Below are 10,000 nucleotides of genomic sequence, written 5' to 3' on the forward strand. Positions count from 1 at the left end.
ACTGGGCCGCTGTCTAATCTCTTAAGGCCCAGTGATACAGGCAACATTTTTCGTGCAACTTGTTGTGCAACAATGTTGCGTTGCAAGTTGAGATGGTTTGTCGCGCGTATTACCACCTTCTTGCGCAACAAATTGTCATGTTGCAAAAAATAAAAGCGACGTCTACTTTTTGCCGCATAAAAATATGTTGCGCAAAAAAGTTAGTAATACGCGCAACAAACCATCTCAACTTGCAACGCAACATTGTTGCGCGACAAGTTGCACGAAAAATGTTGCCCGTTTTACTGGGCCTTAACGGGATCTTGTTCCATAATGAGAACAGATCCCGGTAGGTTCTGTAGCATACGCTCCCTTTTGCAGAAGGAAGAAGTAGCAAATACAAGGCTCACATTTGCATGCTTATGTTGTATGAACTTGCTCGTACATTTTGTGATTTGTGGCCTCTCGAAATGCACTCACGCTCATATAACTTCCTATAATATGTTTGTGTAACCGTTTGTAATTTTTTCATAAATGTATTGGATTCACCGATTGCCTCTTTCTGATTGGACGCCGTTAAACAATAACCGATCAAAAATAACGGCGTCCAATCAGAAAGAGGTAATCAGCAGGACTGTTTGAGGCTGGTCCGCGCCGTGAATCTTGTTAAGCCTTTCGACCTCTCGGAAGGCATAGGATTTTGATTTTCTTCGAGGGCTGGCTCCGGGCCGTTTAAATGAATTTTTCGAGCGAAAAGTACGAGAAGAAGCGTGAATCTTTCGGCCATTCTCCTGCAAAGTTTGAAAGCGGAGAGATGCGAATTTCTGGGGAAAAATCGCCCAGCGATGGAGCCGTTCAAAAAATAACCTTTTACCTTTGTCCTTCAATTAAGAGGCGCAGTGAACAGCGAATTCGAAATCTTCAAAATCGCTCAAAATACCACTTCTGAGGTAAAAGAACGACAATTCACCGCAGGTAAGGTAATACAACGTTTATTTAGCATTGGTCCAGGCAGATACGTATTTATCGATATATCGCTATAGCAGAAGCAAATGGTGAATCCAATACATTTATCACAAAATCGACAAACCGTTACACAAACAGATTGTGTGCGCTTCCTGTGTTAACACGACACGCGGCCGGAAGACCATATAACATGATTTCGTGTTTAACCAGAAAAATAACAGAAAGAGTTGCCCGAAAGAGTGCGTTCGCGCAAAGCAATCGAGCTTTTTAAATCGAATGAAAGTTATCTCCGTTGTTTACAAGAAATCAAACATTTCCTCTTTGATTCACGAAGATAATACTAAAAAGAACCTGCAGCATTAAGGTCGCATGCATATTGGAGAGAACGGGCACGCTGTAATAGGTGCACTGAATAATAATTATCTACTGAAATCACAGCACCATTTTTCACGTCTGATACAATGTTTGGGTCTGATCTGTCAGGATTTATAATAGCTTGCGCACGGCTAGCCATTGCAAGCAACGGCGCAGATCCCCGCAAAAGTATTCCCCGCAAAATGAAATTGACTGAACGTGATGCTTACCCTGGAAAGCGCCATTTTAACATCAGCCGGTGTGTCAGGGATGACGTGCGCGATCAAGAACTTGACAGCGAAGACAATATGCTGAGAAAAAAGAAATCAAACCGAATGAAACATGTTTCCTCAAAAACCACCCTTTTGAGGAAGAACAAGTGACATAAGCCAACGGGGAGTTTCAGAAGCGACGACGGCAACGATGAGGCCACAAAACAACATAAAAAAACCGCACGGCACGAATTTTAGCGTATGTTTTTGAGGTATACTCTCCAAAACACCGACGTGAAATCACCAATTTTGAGGTTTTAAAGGGGCACTGTCCGGCTAAATTTGCTGTTTTTTGATCAAAACTGGGTAAAAATCTTAATTCCAGGTGATCTGGAGACGTAATTTGGAGGAATGGGAAGAAAAATTTAAACGCCGTATCCCACAAGCCGCGCGCGGCCTTAGGTGTTGTTTCCAAACTCCCTGCAGTATTTCCATCGCCAAAACTCAACAGATCATTCCGCGTCTACCACATTTCCTGTTACTGAATGAACATTCAAGTAGAACCGACGAGATCTAACCTCGCCTCTGCCGTGTTGAATTCAAAAATAAGGCCGCGCGCGCGTGTAAGATACGGCGTTAAAATTTTTCTCCCCAGTCCTCCGAATTACGTCACCAGATCACCTGTTTAGTACTTTAGCTCACACATACAATATTCCTGACAACCCACTGAAAAGATATGAAATGTATTTATGGAACAAAGAGCTATTCGTATTAACTTTTTGACATCGTCTCCGAACTTGAAAAAAACTGCCTCCCTCCCCCAGTTTCAATCCATTTCCATCCTCTCCACCCTTGGCCGCAAAAAACAAAGAACAGCTTCAGTGCACTTCAATGGTTTTAGGTTTTTATTGATGCACAGACGTCTTTAATTTTAGTGTTTTGAAGTTTGACTAGTAAAATAGCGTGACACTGCCCCTTTAACTACAACGTGAGCGATACAAATGCGCGAATCTTTTATCCTCATATTCTTACTATGAAACCGCTCGAACTAATTTTTTTTTTGGATACTTCGCCCACATTGTGGGACGTGAACGAGCGACCTCGTACCCACGGCTTTTCTCCGCCCGCACCCTCCGCGGCGGAGAAAAGCCCTGGGAACGACGTTGGTGAACGAGATCGAATAATCGCAAAAGAATTAACGATAGTGAAAAGTTATATTTTGAGACGACGTTTCTGTCAATGTCGCCGTCGTAGATCTCAAAGTCTCTAATGACACACACAGGGAAACGAGGCCAGTCAACGCAAAGAAAAAACAGAGCCTACGGAAAACGCGGACAAGCATATTTGGAACTTACCTCTGACTGGCGGAGAAAGTGGCCCGATATTTTTGGGCTGACCATCAAGCAATCGAGAAGTTATTTTCAACACTGAATTGACAACCTCAGCTTATCACACAAATTGGCGATTTACATGCGAACGCGGGGTTGCTTTCTTTTCAACTTTCATTTTCATTTATCTCCAACCAGCGAAAAAACAGAGCTGCAGCCCTCGCCATTGTATGCAAACCGATAGCACGACAGAAATCAACGACTTACCTCAAAGCCAATAACGAGCCACAATCTACTGGAGGCAGGCATATTTTCAGTGATAATGACCAGAGTTTCGGATGTATTTGAAGCGTTGTTAAAAACAGTTTCAGTTCTGTTGCTTGTTACAATATCGCCTTCCCACGAGCGACCGTACGATGACGTAAAAGCCACTAAGAATGAGTTAGTAACCACGCCGGCGATATTCAGAAACTCCAAAATACTGTACCACATTCCTGAAATTTCAAGGTCAAAAAAAGGTTTGGTTAGAAGAATCGTGCGTCGTAGAGATGGTCAGCGTACAAGGTCCGATCGTTTTATCAGTTTTTTGTTTCAACTGTCAAAAACAAAGAAAAGGAAAGGAAAGAAAGAAACTTTATTTTAAGTGTCTAGTCGTTCTAGCGCTGGAGCACTAATTGGGGACACTGTAAACTGAAATTAACGATGAAAGCAAATCAAGTCAAATGTTGGTTTTTGAGGAGAGGGGAAACCGGAGTCCCCGGAGAAAACCTCTCGGTGCAGAGTAGAGGACCAACAAACTCAACCCACATATGACGCCGAGTCAGGGAATCGAACCCGGGCCACATTGGTGGGAGGCGAGTGCTCTCACCACTGCGCCACCCCTGCACCTCTCAAAAAGGGGAATGTAATAACCATTTTTTAAAGCAAGATCGTATGAGAGTTCGGTAGCTAGAGCGGAATGAGAGTCTATCCGCGAGAGAGCTCACGAGTTCCAGTCCTCTTCAAGTCTGCATTTGTCTAATCATCTTTGCAGCTCCTCAGTTTAGTTGATTATCCCCTAGCAGTTAGACTATCGCAACAAAAACGAGCAATTTTAATGCAGTATCAACTTACAGTAGGTTTCAATACAAAACCAAAGCAATTACTATAAATGTTAACCTGCACTACCGGTACTCGGGCTTGACGGGCGAACGGTAAAAGACAGATATCGAACGCGAATAGGGAGAGCAAAGCAGCGTTCCGCGCTCGTCTGAAAATACGGCCAAAAATAAAGGACGTTCCACAAGGTATTTTTAGACCCAGAAAATAAAATTATAGAGACAAAAGGAGGGCGATCAGTGTAAATGAAGAGTTTTTGCCAAACATTAGAAGGGAAGTGTACATATTTATTCCAAACATTCCAAGTTCACCAACCTATGTCTTCGGCCCTGAAGGCGACTGGCCTTCTGTTGGTCCATAACAGTCTCCTGGCATCCACTTTCATATCAATAGCATTGGTCAATAGGGCGATCAATGGAGCCAGCGGAAATGCAGCGGCGAAAAGCTGGAAGGAAATGGAACAATACTACGTCAATGTATTTTTTTGTTAAACTTCGTTTAAACACGCTGAAGTTTTGCACTTCAAAATTTAGGGAGTCGATTCCATCAAGGAACCTTCAAAAGGAGACGGAATTTGTATCAATATTCTTTAGCAATAAAGATAAATGCATCACATGCAGGAGAACGAAAATAGCTTTACTTTCGTTATGATAATTGAGCGCAAAGTTTTCCTTACCATCAGAAAGCCATACTGCAGAACTGCAAACAAAGGAAATCTCAACTTAGTAAGAAAAAAACAACTTAACGGGTGAAGAGGATTTGACTTTTTCTCGACAACTTTGTAAAAAAAGCAGATCACAAACTTCTTTTAATAAGTCGTTTACGATCTCCGCTGAGATGAACAAACAGGCAAAAAAAGGAAGGGACTGACGAAAGAATAAAGAACCATGATTTGGGAAAGGTGACACAGACCTGGCAGAAACCAATGCCTTTCATCGTTGTGCCCCGCAGACTGGTTCGATTCTCGAACGAGGCGTCACAAAACGACTTTTGTATGACCTTGAAAAAGTGTTTGCAATTTGTTTCACTGACCAATGTTTGGGAAGATTAAAAAACGGTTCTCTTTATTCCCGCAAAGGAAACTCCTAACATGGACAGTTAACAGTTCGATTGCCCCAATCATGTTACTGCATTTCAAATGACGTCAAAGCGGAACTTTCCAGAAAGTTCCATGGAGATATGATGTTGTTTGCATCCGCGTTCGCTAAGCCAATGAAAATTCGCGCTCGTTTGTTTTTGTTCGATAAGCCAATTAAATGTTTTGCATTTTTTTTACATTCTGTTTGTACGTTTATTTTTCAAGGTCATGTGAAAGTCGCTCCACGAGGATCGAGTTTTCTTTATAGGGAAGAATTTCCGATTTCCCCTCTTATGAAGAATCTACAATTGTGTTGATCTGCTTTTACTTGATACGACCGATGTACAGTCTCCCCAATTTGTAGAGCACATTTGCTCGACTGTACAACGTAAGGCTTACGGCCAAAATAAAGTTGCCATTAATTAACTAAGGTGCTATCTATCGATTTGAAGTGCCGTGCCAATTTTGTGCGTGTGTAAAAGGCCGGGGTGTTGCAGACGCAAGACTTCGTATCCTTTTTCTGGCAAGAGTAAGACTTAATTCAATGTAAAAGCAATCCGCTCTTGATAATCACCACAGCACAAATTGAAAAGCTTAAGAAGGGAGACCGTGAATCTACAGAAAGACAATGGTTGCTAAGGACTCTATTAAGTCAAGAGCAAGAAGAAAACGTGTTGAACGAATACCCTACATCACTTCGGTCACATAGCGCATGCGCATCTAGTGCCAGTCCCACACCACGCGTTTCAATGGAAAAAAAACATCTAAAAACTCAACGGAAAAGAAATAAAGCACTGATTTTTTTCACCGGAACGGAACCATTTTATCATTGTTCATAATCTGTAGCATAAAAGAAAGGAAAGGAACTTTATTTAAGTGTCTAGTCGTTCTAGCGCTGGAGCACTAATTGGGGACACTGTGAAATGAAATAAACAATGAAAGCAAATCAAATCAAATGTTAGTTTTTTGAGGAGAGGGGAAACCGGAGTACCCGGTACAATAAGATTGTCCTTTGGAGAAAAAAACGTATACCTCGCTGAAAAATATATATTCCGTAAATCCATGCCACAGATTTTACATTAGAGTGTTTTCGCTCTGTTGCCATAGTTTTTAGAGTACAAAAGGGTAAAATCTCCGAGCGTTTAGGCTATTTCTGTTTTGGTCACGTGACTCACCAAATACGGTTGCATGTGATTCCAATCAGAAGAAGATACGTCCATTGGTAAACACTTGGCCAAAAAGGACAATCGTAGAGTTAAACGGACGCGAAAAATTACCATTGGGGTTGAATTCCCCCATGCATGACAATGGTTTAGTAGTTGAGGATCTCCCCCGTTAAACTTCACGAAAGAAGGGCTCAAGGTAATAATATTTCGATAACAACACTTTAACAAAGCCATAAAAGCTGATAGATATGGGACAACCTATAGCTGTAGCTTCAGCCAGTGACATATGTGCCGCTCCATATTGCTTAGGGTTAGGCCCGTTTCAAACGACGAACTTTACATGTGCCGAATCTAATGCAAATGAGAAAAATATGTTGTTTTCGCGAAAAACGCATTTGTCGGTTGACCTTTGAATTTAAGAGTCCGCATGTTATTGAAAGGCGCAGTAAGTTGTCTTGTCACCTTTTTCGTTGTATTCAGAGAGTGTAAAGTCGCCCAGAGGTGTTTTCGCTCTCTCGTTTTCCAGGTAATCTTCAAAGCTGTTTCGAAGTTCATCACTTGCTCCGATTTTGTTGCTGTTGCAGCATTTTCTCTTCTTCCACAAACTTTTCAACCACCTAAAACAATCAAAAAACCATATCATTGGCTAAAAGAGGAAAAATAATGGAGAGTTTAAGCAAAGACAACAGCAACTTCCACGAAAACTCCAGTCAGAATATAACTTAGCGCTATCATAACAATTTCGCAATAATTGCATCCTGTCGACATTGTACAAAACGGTCGAACTATCATATACCGGGATTGGTACGAACGCGGGTTTAAAGTTAAGGTAGAAAATAAACGGTTTATTGCTCACATCGTCGTCAAAACTTTAAAACTGGCGATTTCACATTGTTGTTTTGTGGAGTACGTCAAAGAATTGTGCTAAAATGCGTGTCCAGGGTTCGTGCTGGATTTTGTCTGTAAAATTCCAGGAGTATTCAAGGAGTTTTCAACAACCAGGAATTGAGTTTTCAAGGAGTCTTTATAAGAAAATTTTCGTGCCATACATAGTGTTTCAGTGTTTTCTTCGCTGAAAAAGCCTAGCTTGATATTCCTTACCACATCCTGCAAGTTAAGCGCACGCATGGTCATTTTAATTTTTGGTTTTAATGTTTCCCTAATAGTCAATTTTGGGCTCAATTTTTGAAATGTCTCTTCAACTTAGCATGATGCAATCTCAACAATTTTCACCCAAGCAAAAATTCAAGGACTTTTTTTGAGGCAGTTTTCCACAAAATCCTTTTTCTCAAGGGCTTTTCAAGCGCACTTGAAGTCCAAAATTGAAAAAAAAGGGCTTTTCAAGGAGTAGCACGAACCCTGGTACCGCATGAATTTTTTCTCTTTCAATCAACAACTAGCACTTGAGACGTAAAGGTGCCCGCAAAAGAGGAAACATTTGCCGAGGAAGCAAAATGTTTATGAACAAGTTTAGACACATTTTTGCTTCCGCACTTTTGCACAACGACGTGGAATCAGCAAGCTTGAGGTTTGAACGACAACGCGACAGCGTACAAATACAAACCCTTCATTCTACATTTTTACTCTGAAACCGCTCGTAGAAATTTATTTTCAGGATACTTTGCCCACATTGCAAAACGTGAACGAGATAGAATGATCGCGAAAGACATACGACAGTGCGAAGTTATATTTTAAGGTGACGTTATCGTCGACGTGGCCTTCGTAGAACTTGACGTCCCTAATATCCTTGTTTTGAGACGTTGCCGTTCACTGGCACGCATTTTAATGTATATTTTTGCGGTACTCTGCACAGCATCCACGTGAAATCACAAAACAATTTTGAGCTGGCGTTTCTCGTCGATCGCGAAAGACATACGACAGTGCGAAGTTGTATTTTAAGGTGACGTTATCGTCGACGTGGCCTTCGTAGAACTTGACGTCCCTAATATCCTTGTTTTGAGACGTTACCGTTCACTGGCACGCATTTTAACATATATTTTTGCGGTACTCTGCACAGCATCCACGTGAAATCACAAAACAAATTTGAGCTGGCGTTTCTCGTCGACCTATTGAGAGCAGCAAAAAATGAGACCGTTGATTGGAACTGTCATACTCACGGCTTAATCACATCGGAGAAAAGCTTAGGAAGTGGCTTTATTATCATCAACATGGCGACTTGTAGAGACAGAAGTGTCATGCAATCGTTGTTTTCACCGCACTCGTCGCTGTAATTCTGTCCTTTGTTTATGACACCCGTCTCCTTGGTATTCTGTAACAAACAGCACAAGTTTAAACAAAAAATACAAGTCCGCGGCAACCGACTTCTATGGCTGTAATTAATTAATTAATTTATTTATTTATTTATTTATTTATTCGAACTATTTACTCAGGAACACAAAAATTTGGTTTTATCAACGGAGTTGATAATGCAAATTGACCACCATACAGGGATTCTAAAAGCTGACGTTTCGAGCGTTGGCCCTTCGTCAGAGCGAATCGCTCTGACCACAAATGTTACCGCAGTAAAAAGAAGAGAAATGAAAAATTAAATGAACACAAAGGCGACCAATTTCGAGGACAAATTATCTATCTTGTTTAGTTATTAACGAGGACAGAATATTATAACATGTGCCAACATTATCCCTGATACTTTTTCTGGCCAAAATCTTAGAGACTTTTTCAAAGATTCAAGGTTCCAAGCCTTTTTGGAGATTTATCTACTTCTTTTTTATGCGTTCACGTCCAAGAAACAGAATGTCTTTCGGGCATACAAAGGGTTTCTACACATTTGCGTGGTAAGCAACTCGAGATGTCCTTTGCTGTTTACAGAATCATTTGCTCTCGTTTATGATGCCGGAACATTGAACAGTCGAAGGCTGGGGGCCAAAAACCAATTAAAAAAAAAACTTGCACGGACTTAGAATTTTATGGGCTGTCCAAGAATGTTACAGCAAGGGTGCATACGAACTACAGTAAGGGTTTTTCATGTTGCTCAGAATACCACTCTCTGTTAACGAAAATCTAAAGGGGCTATGTCACGAGTTTAAAACTCGAAAATGGTAATGTGGAATGCCTTTACTGATAAGATTATCGTTTCATCACAAAGAAGATGATTCTGAGCAAAGACGGCTTTAATCCAGGCGATTTGCCACTTGAAAAACATCAGGCCATTGAGTCCATCTATGCTTCTCTTTCCTTTTGTTATATTTCCTTTCCTTTTATATATCTTTCTATATTGCAATGTTTCATTCTACTTTTTCGGCATTTTGGGTGTCACGCAATTACATAATTTTGCGTGACAGAGCCTGGCCCTTTAAGACACGAGTGAAAACGAAAAAGCTCACAACTTACATTAATTAGTGAAGAATGTGATACAAAGCATACCTGGCGAAAGAATGCGATGTAGAAAAGAGAAGTGTAAGAATTGACAAACTGAAATCCGAACAATTTGATTATAAGAGCGTCTTCATAGGATGTCTGAGTACGATGGTTTTCTGATGAGAAAAAGGAACGAGTTTAATATTACACCAATAAATGTTCTTGTTACATAAATATCACAATACTACTCCTGAAAACAAACCCTCGACACTATTGGCTACCTCACCAACTCTTTGCGCCCACTACAGCGTAAAGATTCGTAACGTCCTACATTGTTTTTATTGTTCCTGAAAAGCCCCTTTGGGGAGGTTCAATAAAGTATGTATGTATGTATGTATGTACGTACGTACGTACGTATGTATGTACGTATGTTCACATGAAACAAATGATGTGAAACGACCCTATGCCCGACTGTCAGACAAAGTCAGATGTCGTAACAAG

General features: G+C 40.9%; 1 protein-coding gene across 1 annotated transcript in view; it reads right to left on the reverse strand.

Moving 5' to 3' along the window:
• Positions 1-10,000, reverse strand: part of LOC138015843 (anoctamin-7-like) — a 31,135-nt gene that overhangs the window by 4,047 nt on the left and 17,088 nt on the right. Inside the window, exons 13-19 of the mRNA XM_068862964.1 lie at positions 9,566-9,675; positions 8,299-8,450; positions 6,644-6,798; positions 4,614-4,636; positions 4,253-4,382; positions 3,107-3,333; positions 1,530-1,610 (exon numbers count right to left, since the gene is read on the reverse strand). Coding sequence (XP_068719065.1) covers positions 1,530-1,610; positions 3,107-3,333; positions 4,253-4,382; positions 4,614-4,636; positions 6,644-6,798; positions 8,299-8,450; positions 9,566-9,675 — 878 coding nt within the window. The remainder of the gene's footprint in view (positions 1-1,529; positions 1,611-3,106; positions 3,334-4,252; positions 4,383-4,613; positions 4,637-6,643; positions 6,799-8,298; positions 8,451-9,565; positions 9,676-10,000) is intronic.

This window comes from Montipora capricornis, chromosome 9, assembly GCF_036669925.1.
Source record: "Montipora capricornis isolate CH-2021 chromosome 9, ASM3666992v2, whole genome shotgun sequence".
NCBI classification, from domain to species: Eukaryota; Metazoa; Cnidaria; class Anthozoa; order Scleractinia; family Acroporidae; genus Montipora; species Montipora capricornis.